General features: G+C 39.8%; 1 protein-coding gene across 10 annotated transcripts in view; it reads left to right on the top strand.

Moving 5' to 3' along the window:
• NPNT (nephronectin) overlaps positions 1 to 17,282 on the top strand; it is a 99,785-nt gene that overhangs the window by 67,714 nt on the left and 14,789 nt on the right. For 4 of the 10 annotated variants that reach the window (XM_061419457.1, XM_061419458.1, XM_061419461.1 and 1 more), the window contains 5 exons: positions 1,011 to 1,097; positions 1,671 to 1,769; positions 8,503 to 8,759; positions 10,149 to 10,239; positions 11,621 to 12,946. In XM_061419457.1, the coding sequence (XP_061275441.1) occupies positions 1,011 to 1,097; positions 1,671 to 1,769; positions 8,503 to 8,759; positions 10,149 to 10,239; positions 11,621 to 11,865 (779 nt within the window). In that variant the 3' untranslated portion in view covers positions 11,866 to 12,946. Of the gene's footprint in view, positions 1 to 1,010; positions 1,098 to 1,670; positions 1,770 to 8,502; positions 8,760 to 10,148; positions 11,206 to 11,620; positions 12,947 to 17,282 lie in introns of those variants that run through there. The other 6 variants (XM_061419467.1, XM_061419463.1, XM_061419464.1 and 3 more) reach the window with 3 other exon arrangements.

The following is a 17,282-nucleotide window of genomic DNA, read 5'->3' as shown; positions in this document are numbered from 1 at the left end:
TCTTCCCATTCACTCAATAAACACTTATTGAATGCCTGTCACTTGGTTCAGCCCTGGAAATGCCACATGAATAAGACATGATTGATGCCCTCCAGGACTTCAGAAGCCAGCAGAGGGAGAGACGCACATGTGTGTAAATGACTGCAGTTCTTTAGGAAAGAGTGGAATAGCAGCATGTAAATATGAGCCTTCCGAGTACAGTGGGGAAGAGTTGAATTCACTCAGAACATTAGAGTTTTCACCCGGCCAGTGGTATTTATGCTGAGCTTTGAACAGAGATCTTGCCTGGAGAATCCCATGGACAGAGGAGCCAGGCAGGCTACAGTCCATGGGATCGCAAAGAGTCAGACATGCCTGAGCGACTAAAAAAATATTTTTTTTTTGTAACAGAGAGGGGAGGTTAGACTGGTTAATTAGCAGGAAGAAGAGCATCCCGGGCTGGGCAGGGGGTCAGAGAGGTGAACAGGACAGCATGTTCGGGCAGTACTGTGTGTTTTAGGGGGTGGATTGTGAACTCTGTGCTAGGGGTTTGGATTTGATCTAAAAGGAGCCAGGGATCCTGCTTAAGCCCTGAAGCCTATCACAGGCACGGAGTTCACTGGAGATGAGTTCATGCTTTGGTTAGAAAGTTAAACTGTTCGCTGCAATTACAGGCATTCCCCCCACCCCCATTAAAACAGCCTTAGAGTCCGTAATGTATCTTTCATAGACACATTTTAGAATTTCATAGAGATATTTTCCTATAAATTGGTAGCTGTTTTAAAATGTATTTTCCAGATACTTTTTAATGTATGTTAAATTTTAGAAGCTTTTGAAACCCATTTATTAAAATTGTACCAAGAAAAATGTTATCTCTCCAGAACAAACTTCATGAATCCTCATGTGAACTGTGATGAAATATTTTGGAGTTTCCAGATGAGTGTAATACCTACGTCTTTCCCCCATTGTTAAAGGTACTGCCTCTTTGTCAATGCCTCATTGAAACTGAACAAAATACATCTCTCTTGCAGTTCCACGGCAGCCTTCAAATGACTTGTTTGAAATATTTGAAATTGAAAGAGGAGTCAGTGCAGATGATGAAGCAAAGGATGATCCAGGTAGATCCCTATATTCTTAGTACTGTTATAATGACACTATTCCCCTCTATTTCATTAGAATAACATTTTTAATTGGAGGATAATTGCTTTACAGTGTTGTGTTAGTTTCTGCTTTACAACAACATGAATCAGCTTTAAGTAAAGCAGCTTTTAAATTGTAGATTGTTTGGTTACATCTGAGAAAATGGTACTTTTTTTTTTTTTTTTTACCACTTGGTTTCCCCTGTAGTTAGATCAGTTGAGCAAAACAGTGAATCGTCATTATTTTCTTTTAAAAAATATTGAAGCAGCATTAAGCTGAGGAGGAAGTCATATTTTATAAGTGATGATGTAACAAGGTCATAATTTGGCAGCAATGGTGTGTTCTATTTTTACAGCTGAGCACTGATGCACCATTGTGCTGAGAAAGGATTCATGTGATTTCCTTTTGATCTCATGGACAGACCTTCTGGTGGGATATTTAAATGTGGACAGGAGAGAACACTTGGACAGATACTCCTAGTTCTCAAGACTTTTGTTGTTGTTAGCCCTTGGGTTTGTGGTCTACTCATCTTTCTGGTAATTTCCTTGCAGGTGTTCTGATACACAGTTGTAATTTTGACCATGGGCTTTGTGGATGGATCCGGGAAAAAGACAGTGACGTGCACTGGGAACCAGTGAGGGATCCAGCAGGTAAAACCATTCGTCTAACTCTAGTACACATTTCAGCTGGGTCCTATCTGAGGACCCAGTTCCGCTACTCAAGGATGCTGCGACACAGCTCTCTGTTTACTCAGTAGAAAAGAACGTGTGTCCAGCATTCATCTTCCATTTTTTTAGGTGAACTGAATTTGTTAGCTAGCAATTAGAATTATAAGTAGACAAGCAATTTATTAAAAGGCCAGCTAATTTCTCTCAAAACAGCTTGGTGTAAATATAAAACATGTAGACTCATTCTAACATATAAAGTTATGTGTAGTGCCCCCTGCCCAAGGATAAAAATAATATGGTACAGCAGCCATCATATAGTCCCTGGTTGTTTTCTTGATTATGTCTTTCTTTAAGAAATAGTAGAAGGAAACAGTGGAAATTTCTGTGAAGTTGTGGATCTCTCACAATCTAATTTTCAGTCTAATTTGGATGTTGGACAAATTCGTTATAAATTACCACCACTTTTTCTACAGTGAATGTTATTGGAAAGGTAGATGTAAATATAGACACTCGGAAAATTAAGACTTTTAAATTACACATGTCCTACAAATCTAAAGTTTCAGAAATTACAACATGTTTTGTCATCTTGCTTCAGGAAACAAAGCTACATATTATTGTTGGTTTTCCCCTCCTCCCTTTAGTAGTTAATCTTTTATGGGTGAGTCAAACTTAATGGAAGGGTGAGAAGTTTGGGTTCTTTTTTTTCCTTTTTACACTCCCGATTCTAGACTAGGGAATGAAAGATGAAAATCATGAAAAAAAGAATAAAAAAAAGTTACTTGCTTTAAAAGCCTAGTTCCTCAATACTATACCAGCTATAGAGATAGAGCACAGAACATGTAAAGGTTAGCTTGAGGATATGCTCTATTAAAACCAGCTCTTCTTAGTGGTCAGTATGCACCAAATCAGCCGGAGACCTTGTTAAAATGTAGGTTTTCATGCATTTCTCATACTTCCTGGGGATACTTTTCAGGTTCATCCCTCATGTACATTTTAAGTAGCAAGTTATTAAAGATTGGGGGCCAAAATATATTCATTAGATCCCCTAAGACTGAAATGTTAGAGATATTTAAAAAATGAAATTTGAGGTAAGCTTTTAAAAAATTCCCTGGTGGTTCAGATGGTAAAGAATCTGCCTGCAATGTTAGACACCTGGATTCAGTCCCTGGATTGGGAAGATTGCCTGGAGAGGGGAATGGCAACCCACTTCAGTATTCCTGCCTGGGGAATTCCATGGACAGAGGCGCCTAGCAGGCTATAATCCATGGGGTCACAAAGAGTCAGACACGACTGAACGACTAACTGTTTCACTTAAAAAATAAGTACGCAATAAATTCAGAGGGATTTTTAGATTTAACTATAAAATAATTTTTAATCTCACATACACACATACCAGTACATTCTCTCTCATTCTCACTTAAGGTTAGCTCTGAGACAGATGACATTATTATTAATGTCATAGATAACTGTGAATAAGGGAGAAATCAACATTTATTTGATATGTACTATAGTCCTGACTCATTCATCATCTCAGTTTTATTTAATCCTCTTATCTACCCTGTGGAAGTAATGTTTTTATTTCACAAAGGCCCAGGGGTTACATCAGTTTCCTAAGGCTACAGAGCTACAGAACAGACTTCCCATCCAGGCCTCTCTATCCTGCCTATGCAGCCACCTCAGCAGTTCAGTGCCCACAACCCCTGCAGCATTACTGAGGTTGGCCCCATCAAGCCTGGCCTCCCTGTCCTGGGATTGTGTACGTGATCTGATTAGCAAGTCTCAGGCCTGGAGATTTGAGTGACCACTGACCCGGAGTAGTGTGCTATAGAAGGAAGGATCTTTAGCAACCTGATGTGAAAAATGGTGAATAATGCTCATAAGCGTAATGAATAACTGTTCTAAGTAAGGTACACTGGGGAGAGTAATTCACACTCAACTCAGAATTCATTGCACTTGTCTGTAAACAGCCCATGTGAAATGTTTGACTTTTTAGAATTTAAATACTGTCTTTTAGAACCAATTTAGTACTTTTCAATAGTTTTTATTATTCATCACATATGTAAATATTTAAATTTGCTGTGACCAACCCCCCCCCCCCACCGCCCCGACCCCTGCACCCCCACCAAATCCACTTGCCCTCCAAGAGGAAAATGAAAAGAGGATTGGCAGTTAGAATGGTAGACAGAAAAAGGTCTGAAACGGTCCTTTGGCTGTGATAATACAGAACAAGTGGAAAGGAATGGTGGCTGCCTGGGTAATTAGACAGCTCCTGCTCATTCGCTCTGGCCCCTTTTCTGGGGTTGCTCCAGGTTTCTGCCAACAGCTTGGATGAACTCGATGTTGAAGGCGGACTAACCAATCTGTGGATAACTTAAAGCCATGGGAGAAAGCAACTGTGTGTGCTGACACAAACACCCTCCAAAGATTAGACCAGTGGGCCACACTTAAGAGGCGGCATCTCCTGGGGATGAATACATAGTGTAGCTCTTGAACCACCCACACAACTGTGGGAGTGCAAGGATGTGACTTAGCAGTAAGTGTGAAAGACTTAGAGTTTTAATGGATAAAATCAATGTGAGTGAACCCTGTGTCACTGCTGCCAGAAAGTTGGGTCATTTGCATAGAAATAGGTATTTTTTTCTAGAATGCAAAATACACTTTGGTTCTTACCAGTCAGAGAAAAGAGGTAATTGTCGGTGACTCAGAAGAGTATGACCTTGATAGAAAGATATCTCAAAGCTTATAGAAAAACAGGTAAGAAACCCAGGAACCCAGAATGTTTAGTCTGGAGTAGAAATAATGGAACAGGGCAGCTTTTCAAATACATGACCGGCAACATCTATCTCCGTTGTTCTGTGACCGCAAGGGGATAAGAACTTGGATCAGTAGGTAGAAACTTACAGGGGGGCTGACCTTTGCTCACTATCAGAACTTTCCCATAGTCAGAGCTGTCTAAAGAGAGATCAGGGGGCTGTCAGTGGGGACCTTGGACTGGGCGACACATGACAAGGTGTTGTTTTGAGAATTGGACAAGGGTTGGATTCGAGCCCTGGGAGCCTCTGAACCAGAATGGAACATCCCAGGTCATCCACGGAAATCAAAGAGCAGAGTTCTATCTTGGAAAATGGATGGGAAGACCAAAGATGACAGAGTTGGAAGAGGTGGTTAGAAGACCAAAGATGATACAGCTTATATGTCAGGGCATAATTGCCGGTGGGTTTTTTTGTTTTGTTTTGTTTTTTAGCACATATTGGGAAATTCTGACCATATACAGATTCTAACACACTCAGATGATAAATACTACTGAAGCTTACTTTCTGAGCCTACTTTTCTTCTAGGAAGTCCAGGTGAGGTTGTGTGTATATCACATGCTTAAGGCCAGAAAAAGACTATAAGCAATTTAATCAATCACTTTTGTGTGATTATTCTAATTACCAAACTGTTTGCTTTTTGCTTCTTTCTATCTAGATTATACCATTTGTAAGGGAACATATGTTTGGATTTCTGCAGTTATGACTGATTTTTATGTTGTGTATTTCTTATGCAAGATCCAGATTTGCAAATATTCTTAGATACTAATATCTCTATGACAAACCTTAATTAAACAAACTTACAATTTTGAGAAATAGCTGCAAAATAAGTGCATTTATTAGCTGCTTTCCTCGTGCTGATTAGATTTTGTTATCACATTCAGTCTTGAACTTAATTGTGACATAGTGAAATTAATCCATCCTCTAGGGAGTGTGTGCTCCTGACAGATGTGATGTTGTGCTATAGACTTGTTGCTGTGACCCTGAATACATGTCCTTTTCCTGTAGCGTCAAGACTAAACTTGGGACCCTTTTCCTGGAACCCTAATCTCTGGGGATCAAGAGTTAAGGGCAACTGACTCAGCCTGCTACTGAGAGCTACAGGGAATTCATTTAAATATAAAATTATATGCTAGCATGTATGTACAAGTATGTCTACTGTAGCATTAAGAAACATTATTTTGAAATACATTATTTTGAAAACAGGAAAAGAAAAGCTCCCTCCTAACCCTGGCTGCCAGATGCAGCCAGTTTCTTGGTTACCTTTCCAGAGAGAGATTTTTCCACACAACAGCCCCCTCTTCGGTACCTTGCTTCTTCCACTTAACGGTGTTATCTTAAGAGTTAACATGAGTGTGGACTTTGAAGCCAGGAAGCCTGGGCTGTAACCTGGCACCACCACTTACTAGCTTTGATCTTGAGCAAGTTAAGTTACTTCAGTAGTGTCTGCTAAACATATGTAAAGCATTTAAGGCAGTCCCTGGGCCCACAGTTACCATTAAAATAGCATTAGCTGTTGCTGCTGAAGATTGTTCTGTATCAGCACATACAGGGCACCCTCACTGTTGTTAATGGTGGTTACTCCATTACTCCTTAAACGTATTGAAGCAGCCATCCACTGAGGGACGTTTCAGTTGTTTCCGGCCTTTGGATAGTTCAGACAATGCTGTAGTAAGTAACCTTGTCCAGATATCATTTCCCATCTGTTTGAAATTAAAATTTTATCACCTGTATATCTGGCATCTATTATTGACCAAAACCAACTTTAGATACTGTGATGCTTTAAATTGAATCCATGAAAATAAATGTAATTTTATATTTAAACCAGTATTTTGTAATCAGAAGTGAAAATATTTAATAGGGTAGTTTGGTTGGAATGCTCAATCACTTTTCCCTTACCATTCTAAATTTGTAATAGCTCCATTTATTAAAAAGGGAAAAAATTCTTTGTGGTTAAAAAACAAAACAAAAAATTCCTTGCGGCCACAAAGTAGCCCTATAGGGAGAGAGCAATTGTAACCTCATTTATAGAATTTGAAGCATCTATATAAAAGGATTATTTGACTCTTCATAGGATTCCTTGGTTTTTGTTAGCTTGTCTTGTTTGCAGGCAGTATCTGGTATGGTGATAGTATCCATTCCACAGGAACTTAAGATAATCCTTGTTTTCTTAAATATTAGATAACTGTAATAACCTTATATCTTTGTCTTGACCAAAATACCTGTGATGATTCAAAAAGCTGACTAACAGGGAGACATTCTAAATCCATCTAAATATTTTGGCTCAAAATATTGTTTGGATTCATTTGAGGAAGAGAGAGGTGGAAGGAGTACAAAAAATTGTGTTTGTTTTTGGTGAGTCAAGTACATGACTCAGGGACTTATTTCTCTGTTGTTTTTTGCTGTATTCTTGGAACATCATTAATTCAACAAATGGCATTAAACGCCTACCATGTATTAGGAATGCAACGGGGTTTAGGGGAGAAGTTGGTTACAACAAAGAGTTCACAGTCTCCTGGAGGAGGGAATTGTGGAGATAGGTGATTCCCATGCTGAACAGGTATGCAGGCAGTTTTGAACTCAAACTGTTACTCAGCTACACAGTGGCTGGATGACACCTTGGGTGACTTCACCTCTCAAAACCTCAGGCTTGTCTGCAGATGCAGAAGCTAAGAGGTGTTCACCTCAAGGCTTGTTAGCAGGCTGAATGAGATGCTCCTCGTGGAGCACTTGCACAGGTACACCCAGGTCACCTCTTTGGGTCTTTCAAGGCCCAGAGGGGACTTGGTAGAGGAGAAGTCACTTGCAGAATAACATCCCAAACCTTGTCATGTCTTATGCAGTTTGTGTTAAGAAATCATCTCCAATGAAATGTAAGTGGTGTTTCTACCAAAACAGATACACATGTTCAGCATTGCAACCACATTCTTCCTATGGACAAGTCAGTGTCGAGACATCAGTGTGTTTTTCAGTTGGTTGCAATAAAACAGCCTGAGGGGAATGTCATTTGTACACGGACTGAGTTTCAAAATATGACTTGCAGCTTTCCCTATCCTGAGAAGCAGCACCCCCTCCCACATCACTGCTGCTCAAATCTTTCCCCCTTAATTGCAGTTCCTCTAACAATAGGGGGAAGCAAAAGCTATAGCCCTGAGGATCCAAGATCATCAAAGTGACCTTTCCAAAGGGAAAGATTTTATTAACATTTTGTATTCATGTATACATAATAGAAATTGTATATATTAATTGCATTGTTATGGATTTGTTTTCATATAAACATGTTTTAAACTATTTGCCTACAAGTAATACTGATGCTCTGGGAAGAGTGGCAGGTTCCCAGAACATTTCTGCTTCTTCTTGAGGTCAGGTATGAGAACCACAGTGAACTCATTTGTAAATGATCCTTCTCCCTTGAGAGATTTTTTTTTTTTTTAAGTGGGGAGAAGCGAGAATAATCAGATCTAGTGTCCCTTTAAATCACCATCGGCTCTACTGCCAGGAAGTAGAAAATCCACCTAGAAAATTCTCCCTGGCAACTTAAGGCAACCACCACACCAGGCAGGCAGTAGATGTATGCGGATCAAGAGGTGGTGAGTGTGTGTTTGCCTGTGTGTGTCTGATCATATTCAACTGGAAATATTTATAGCATTAAGATTACTATTGCAGGCATTCTTGGCATAATCTGTGCCCCTCATGAGCAAAGGTTCTCTGTTAATAGAAAACCACAGAATTTAAGACAGTCATAGAGATAAGTCCTGTCTTCCTCCTTCAAAAGTCTGCAATTATTTACAAATGACTGGCACAGCCTGAGGCTTACCAGGACAGAAGTGAAGCGCCAGTCCCCGCCCTGGTGCCAGCAGACACCTGAGCGCATGTGCACACACGGCCCTGCTCTTCCCCTGCAGGTGGACAGTATCTGACAGTCTCAGCAGCCAAAGGCCCGCTGGGAAGGGCCGCCCGCCTGCTGCTCCCTCTCGGCCACCTCCTGCATGCAGGGGACCTGTGCCTGTCATTCAGGCACAAGGTGACGGGGCTGCACTCCGGCACGCTCCAGGTGTTTGTGAGAAAACACGGTGCCCACGGAGCAGCCCTGTGGGGAAGAAATGGTGGCCATGGCTGGAGGCAAACGCACATCACCCTGCGAGGGGCCGACATCAAGAGCGTAAGTAGACCCACCAGGGACGCAGAACCGGGGAGGTTTTCCTTTCAGAGGAGAACTCGGGGGTCTGCAGTGGAAGCCTCCTCCTCCTCTCTTCCTGAATTCAGGCAGGAGGCTGTTGCATTTTCCAGGCGCGGTGACCCTGCCTCTTGCTTCTTTCTTTAACCCCGTGCTCCTTCATACATGTTCTTCACGGCCACCTCTGATCACCACCTCTCCCCTGACCCTGGTGAACAGCCCCTACTTTTAATGGGAAAAAAAAAAAATTAGGAGTTGCAAAAGTTAAAAAAAGTTAACAAAAACTTCAAAAGGTGGGGGTTGTGGTGGACTTAACCTGCTTTTCCTTTTACTCAAACTCCTTATACTTCAAACTATGAGCACCATGAGCTACCCTAAAGTGGGTTATTTTTTAAATGTTTCTTTAAAGTCTTTTTTTCCCCCTCTTTGGCTCAGAGATCATAGTTAAGCAGCCTTGGGTGGGAACCAGAACAATATGTTTGGAAAGTATTATTCTATTCAGGACAGGATGTGGGGAAAGCTTCGATGGAATATATAAATTTTATCTGAAGTAATCAAGTTATAGGTGGCAATAAAAGATCTATAACACCCCACTGAAATAGTGAATGTATTTGGGAAATGTGTCGTCTTTATGGCGATACTTATAAAAATTATTAGGGGATTCTGCATCTATAACTAGATGTATAGTTTCTAGAAACTGCTTTAAAAAGAAAGGATGGAGTCCTTGAAGACAGCTTTTATCAGAGAATTGGATTTTGTTTTACTATTTTTCTGAAATTTTCTCTCAATATTTACATTGTTTGGAGATAAAAAACAGTAAGTTTTTTCACACCCTAACATAGATTTCTGTTTTAAAAGGAGCAAGGATACTCTACAGAAGATAAAATGCAGGAAGGACTTTGGTCTTTACATAAGTGACCAAGGCTGTGATTGCATCAGGGTGTTTGGTTCTGCTCCATTTTAAGCAACAAAACTTGGAAAACATCTAAGATAGGCTGCATGATTGTGATCTTCCAGATCTTTGGCTCCTAATTTCTACACCATTATATTCCATCCCACTCTTTTCTTCTGACCTTGGTAATCTTTGACAAAGTCTCCACTTCATAATCATTCCTAAATGTAACTAGTCTATTGTTTAGAATGACTTTTCAAAGAGGAACTGATTCTGGGTAAGGTGATCTGGTGAACAGTCGACTGATGACTTAAATTCCTACCAAAAGGCAAGCATCGGTGACACTGGCAACTCTGTTCTAGTCTTTCCTTCTGTTAAGCTTACTATTTAGTTTTGGGGAAAGGTTGCCTTTATTTTGGTAAATGAGCAGACATTGGACAGGAGCAGAGGAGGCTTGACCCGTGTGTGCGTTCTCTCTCTAGGTCATCTTCAAAGGTGAAAAAAGGCATGGTCACACTGGGGAGATTGGATTGGATGATGTGAGCTTGAAAAAAGGCCACTGCTCTGAAGAACGTGAGCAACTCCAGAACTAGCAAAGAACCCCTGTGTTGCTCCCTCCTCTTTTTCCAGCCTTCACCTCCTGTCCTCTCCTCCCTCTTATCAGGCCTAGGAAAAGAGTGGGTCAGGAAAGTCTGGTTGGTGACCCACATCCCGCTGGCCTGCTTTTGTTGTGCAATCCCAACAAACAGTGACACCCTCCTTGAAATATAGGAGGGCATCTGTAGATGTGTCCAAAGTCATTTTTGGGTGTTAACCTTTCATGCTGAGTCTCTTAAGAAGGCCTTCGGCGTGTGTGACCTATACCATCCTTCATCCTGGTTGCAAGGTGTTTCTTGTAGCAAATTATGGGAGAAGGTTTCAGAAGAAATCTGTGCAAATGGCCATTCTGTTATCTGTTCAGTGTTGTACCACAAGTAGTAGTGACTTCCCCTAAGATGTGTTGTACAGTGTGCTTGTGAAATTTGGTTTCTGCTCTCCACTCGGTATGGATAGTTCCTGAACTCTTTCACTGCCATTCTCTTTGTAAAAGAAGGGTGTATAACATATCAAGATGCATTTATTCTTGTTAACTGTATTTTTCTTCTAAAGACAATTATGTAAAGTGGGCACATAATCCCTCGTTAGTAGTATTGTGTTTTGTGTAAATGTGTTATTGGTAATAAGTAGTTACGTGTTCCTAATTGTTACAGACTCTAGTTGCAAGGGAAAGGCAGCTTGTGATCTCTTGAGTTAAAAAATACGCGGTGGAATGGCATCCAGTTCCATGACCTTATATTGGCAGCAAGAGAAAATTGGAAGAGGTGTCCGGCTGTGGTCATAGGAGGTGAATTTAATGGCATCGAGTTTGATCACTACAAAGGACAGTAGACCATTCAGTAATAGACAGGAAACTGAGGTTAACATATAAAACCCTCACTGTCTCAGGTTACGCTTGAAAACCAACAGCTTTTACCGTAACATCAAGGCTCTTTCTGGTAATCTGTAAGAAGCTTTATGAAAGTTCAGGTTGTTTTGAAGAAAAGGTTCTGTTTGTGGAAGCAGGGTGTTTGGAAGCATGGGGGAAGCTCCGTTGAATAGATTTTCATACTAATTTTAAACCAGTATAAATTTAGGCAGATCTAGATCATGACCTATGTGCTGTTGTGTCAGGAAAGGATAGGAGGCAAATCTCATGCTTTGAGGCGCTGGATGTGCTGGAATGGGTTTCAAACACACACTAGGGCCACAGGACAAGATTGGAATTCTAAGATCAATGAGCCCCGACTACATTTCCTCCCTGCAAAGTTTACTTGTAGGTTTAAAAATATACATACCGAACTTTTAAAAGGCAACTTATTCCTGAGGCTTTCGTTTCTGATTAAGTAATCAAAATATTTTCTGCTGTTTTTGCCAGGAATCACAAAGATGATTAAAGGGTTGGAAAAAAAGATCTATGATGAAAAGTTAAAGGAACTGGGATTATTCAGCATGGAGAAGAGAAGACTGAGGGGCAAACCATTGCTGGTTTTCAAGTATATAAAGGGTTGGTACAGAGAGGATGGTGACCAGCTGTTCTCCACATGCACTAAGAATAGAACAAGAGGAAACAGGCTTAGACTGGAGTGTGAGGGAGCGTTTCCTGGCAGGGACAATTGTTAAATTAGAATCTTTTGTTTTTAAAAAAAGTGTGAATTTTTTTGAGACTTTACAAAAATTTGATAACATTCTTTTCTATTAATTTAAGATGGTTAAAAGTGTTCTTACCTCAAGGTAGAGTAACAGATTACAGAATCTCTCCAAAGATACCTTGATTGTATTACTATGTAATGAAAATTTCCAGGCCTAAGTAACATGGACTTAAGCTAAGGTCTAACTGAGGTATTTCCCTCTTGGCCTCCGAATAGAGAGGAATCAAAAGGGGGAAAGCCACAGTACTGAGCTCATGAAAAGGTCTCTCTGTTTATGGCAAGCCTAGAAGTGTTACAAAAACAACCCCCCCCCCCAAAAAAAATAGGAAAAAATGTAAAATCTATTTATTCCAAAAGAGTATGATGGGCAGATATTTTAGTATCTCAGTGACAGCCTAATGTGGTGGTGTGTATTTTTTTTCTTAGTAAAGTTATAACCCTTTCACTTGCTTAATGGATGATATTTCAAATTTTTAGAGAGACTATAGCTAAGAACATAGCTTGAGAGAGATTTTTATCTGGTGCAATCTCCCTGCAGTGTGTGTGACAACTTAACCTGGCTACTGAAAAAGAGTGCCATGCCCAACACCACTGCCAGGACCTTTCCTTCACCTAATAGCAGGAGTTTCTCTCATCAATTGGAATCTCCAGGCCCCACAAAATGGTATTGTTTTTGGAACAATAGGACTGTAGAATCTTTCATCATTTAACTTGGTGGAGGCAGGGCTGGAGGGGGAATATAAATCAGTAAGCCTTTGAGTTAGGGGCCAGGAAATACAGCTTTAGATCCATTTTTAATGATTCATTTCCTTTTTGGTCATATAACTGCACAACGGGAGATGAAAGGGGAAAATAGAAAATTTGACTTTTAGGTGCCAATAGTACGTTGCACTACACTGATCGAAGAAGTTATCCAAAGTACTGTATAACATCTTGTTTATTATTTAATGTTTTCTAAAAGTGAAAAATGTTAGTGGTTTTCCAAACAGCCAAATAAAAATAATTCTTTGTAAATAAAAACACTGTTAATAATACCAATCGTCTCTTTGAGTTTCTTTTTTTTTTTTTTACCTGGAAGAATTATCAAGGTAATTTGAGTTTTCACAGAAGCCATCTATAGTAGAACCACTTTAATACCAGGAATATTGGGAACAAAGATGATAAAATATTGCCATTATCAGTAAACAGAGGATGTCGCAGTCATCAGCGATTGCAGCCCTCCAACCTGAGCTGGTGAGCCCTGAGAAACAGAGCTGAGAAAGGAAAGAATACCTACCATCTAGCAGCCATTAGCCTGCAGCCACTCCCTATGGTGAGCCCTGAGGAAACTCAGGATGTGAAAACACAGGATACTAGCCCCAGGGAAGTGAAGTGAAGTGAAGTGGAAAGTTGCTCAGTCGTGTCTGACTCTTTGCGATCACATGGACCATACAGTTCATGGAATTCTCCAGGCCAGAATACTGGAGTGGGTATCCTTTCCCTTCTCCAGGGGATCTTCCCAACCCAGGGATCGAAGCCCCAGAGAGCTGAGTTGCATATCAAAGAAATGATTTCACTGAGCCCAGACTCTTGCATCTTCCCATACCAAAAAAAGTGAGAAATTCCTTGAGATATCTAGTTTTCTTTAATTAACAATAATCTTGATGTTCAGACTACCTGCCCTTTAATGCAAGACTTCTATATAACCTGGCTCCTTCCCTTGCTTTCTTGGAGCAGTTCTCTCGGGATTACTTGAGATGCTGCCTCCCAGGCTTGAAGTCCTAAAAATTGCCACTGAATGAAATATAACTCTCAACTTTCAGGTTGTGAATAATTTTCTAGTTGAAAGATATTACCACATTATTATGCTTTCTGAGAAAGATCGGAAAATCACTATAACATGTCATACCTCAGCAAATTGCTTTAGTTATGTTTTCTCATGTCTCATTTACTTCTAAACATTTGTCTTAAATCTTTTTATGTAAAGGAGTATAAAGATATAAATAAGTATATATATATGAATTATGAGCCTTTTTAAAAAAACGTGTTGATTTGGTTAGTGACATTTTACTCCTATTCTAATCTTTCCTGATAGACAAATCTAAAGATTGACAATTAGTCCTACAGAATTATTATAGAGAATATGTTACTAGCTTCTTCCTTTCCAGGACTCAGAGAACCCTTAGTGGCTAGGAAGCTCAAATTTTGTATAAATATATACTTTAAGCAAAAGATAATAAAAAACTTCAGCTTCCTTATCTCAGTTTTTTCCTTATCTCAGAGATCCTTCCTAATCATTTCTAGGAGATCTGAGAAAACTGAAGTTTTCCAAATATTTTAGAAATAAAACCTCTTCCTAAAGTGTTTGAAGTTGGAAGAAGCAAATGAGTTATAAGATCTCAGAGTCACTGATTTATTTGACAGATTTTACAGCACTCACTATGTGCCTGGCTCTGAGGTACAACCCCCTTTGTGGAGTTTGAAACTAGAGAGGAAGATGGACATTTATCAGAGTCATACAAATAAATGCAAAGTTGCTGTTGTAAATACTGGTATACCTTGAAGGCTCTTAAAATGTGATGGGTTCTAGGACCTTTGGCTCACTGCTTTTCAAGCTCTAATGCACGTGTGTGTGGGAGGTGAAAGTGAAAGTCGCTCAGTCATGTCCACTCTTTGCAACCCCATGGATTATACAGTCCATGGAATTCTCCAGGCCAGAATACAAGAGTGGGTAACCTTTCCCTTCTCCAGGGGTCAAACCCAGGTCTCCCACATTGCAGGCAGATTCTTTAGTAGCTGAGCTACCAGGGAAGCCCAATCTTGTTAAAAATTCAGCTTGATTTGGGAATCTGGAGCGGGGCTTGAGATTTTACTTCTCTAACCAGCTCCCAGGTGATGCTCATGTTCCTGGTGTTGGAATCAAATTTGGATTACAAGCCCTTACTGATAATACACTGGGTGGGGGGTGGGGTGGCTAGGGCCTTCATCTCTGTTAATATTCATTGTTGGATGGTATAAAGGACCATGATAGCAAGATGTATATTTACAAATATTCATTTAGTTCCAGTGTATTCTTTCCTTCAAGAAACTTCTGAGCCTCAACAAATAGAGAATATCAATTAAGTAGAGAAATATTGGGGCAGGAGGAGAAGGGGACGACAGAGGATGAGATGGCTGGATGGCATCACCAACTCGATGGACATGAGTTTGGGTAAACTGTGGGAGTTGGTGATGGACAGGGAGGCCTGGCATGTGTGATTCATGGGGTCACAAAGAGTAGGACATGACTGAGCGACTGAAGTGAGGTAAATATTATTTTAAAAACGTGGATATCATAGCACAATCACTAAAATGAAAAAAAATGATCAAAATACTCAACAGCAGAATTGAGCTGGTAGAATAAATAATCAGTCAATTTGAAGATTGGTCAGTTGAGATTTTCCAATTTAAGGAAAAGAAAGATAAAGCTTAAGTAAGGATAAACAACTAGACTTGAGATCAAAAGGATATAGAAATGTTGAAAAGTTCTATAAACCAACCAGCATGCACGCATGCACTTCAGTTGTGTCTGACTTCTGTGCAACACTATGGACTGTAGCCTTCCCACTTCCTCTGTCCATGGAATTCTCCAGACAAGAATACTGGAGTGGGTTGCCATCCATTCCTTCAGGGGATCTTCCCAAACCAGGGATCGAATCCATATCTCTTACTCTCCTTCACTGGCAGGTGGGTTCTTCACCACTAGCACCATGTGGGAAGCCCAAATATCTATAGAACACTCCACTAAACACAAGAGTATATGTTTATTTCAAATGCATAGAGATGTCGACAGACATGAATTAGGCCATAAGACACTATCTTAAATGTAAAAGGCTTGAAATTATACAAAATAGGTCCTTCTACCACAGTGGATGAAATCAGAAATCAGTAACAAAGGAAAATATGACAAATTCAAAACATGTGGAAACTAAGCAATATGCTTCTAAACAATGGCTAAAAGAAGAAATCACAAGGAAATTAAGAAATATTTTGAGATTAATGAAAATATTCCAAAATTTATGGGATAAACTAAACCCTTGTTTAGAGGGAAGTTTATATTCATAAATGCCTATATTAAAAAAGAACCTTGTAAAACTAGGAAGAACAAATTAAATCACAGTAAGCAAGAAGGAAAATAAAAATTAGAGCAGAAAAAAAAGAAAAACAATATAGAAAATCAATGAAACTAAAAGTTGGTTCTTTGAAAAGGTGAATTAAAATTTATGCACATTTAGATAGAGTGAAAAAGAAAAAAAAAGACTTAAATGAACAAAATCAGGAATAAAAGAGGGGACATCATCACTGACCTTATAGAAATACAAAGGATTTTAAGGAATAAAAGAGGGGACATCATCACTGACCTTATAGAAATACAAAGGATTTTAAAGGAATACTATGAACAACTTATGTCAATGAACCCAGATGACATAGAGTCTTAGACAAAAACTATTGAAACTGTGTCAAGAACAAATAGAAACTTGAACAGACATTTCAAGTAAATGGAATGAGCTAATAATCAAAAACTTCGCAACTGAAAGAAAATGCCCAAAGAGCTTCACCAAAGCAATGAAGTAAATGGAGTATTTAAGAATTAGTACTAACCAACAACAAAACTAAGTATTCGTAAATTCTATATGGAGGAGGATACACTTTCCATATATAGAATACCCACCCTATCTATCCATATAGAATATCCATATATAGAATATTTCAGAGATTGCTAAGTCATTTCAGTCGTGTCCGACTCTGTGTGACCCCATAGATGGCAGCCCACCAGGCTCCCCGTCCCTGGGATTCTCCAGGCAAGAACACTGGAGTGGGTTGCCATTTCCTTCTCCAGTGCATGAAAGTGAAAAATGAAAGGGAAGTCGCTCAGTCGTGTCCGACTCTTAGCGACCCCATGGACTGCAGCCCACCAGGCTCCTCCATCCATGGGATTTTCCAGGCAAGAGTACTGGAGTGGGGTGCCATTGCCTTCTCCAATTTCAGAGATTACCACCATCTTAACAATATTAAGTCTTCTATGAACAAGGGATGCAACGAAGGCAGTGCTCAGGTACTGCAGTGAACGCAGTAAATGGTGAAAAGATCTAAAATCCATGTTGATGTTGTTTAGTTGCTAAGTCATGTCCAACTCTTTTGCGACCCCATGGACTGTAGCCTGCCAGGCTTCTCTGTCCAAGGGATTTCCCAGACAAGAATACCAGAGTGGGTTGCCATTTCTTTCTCCAAGGAATCTTCCTTACCTAGGGATTGGACCCATGTCTCCTGTATTGACAAGCAGATTCTTTACTGCTGAGCCAGCCAAAAAAGATGCAAATTAAACTTAAAAACAGCAGGAGGAAGAAAATATATATGAATGAAAATGAA

Source organism: Bos javanicus, chromosome 6, assembly GCF_032452875.1.
Source record: "Bos javanicus breed banteng chromosome 6, ARS-OSU_banteng_1.0, whole genome shotgun sequence".
NCBI lineage: Eukaryota > Metazoa > Chordata > Mammalia > Artiodactyla > Bovidae > Bos > Bos javanicus.
The sequence above is the reverse complement of the archived record's forward strand: the minus strand, read 5'-3'. Positions and strand labels throughout refer to the sequence as shown.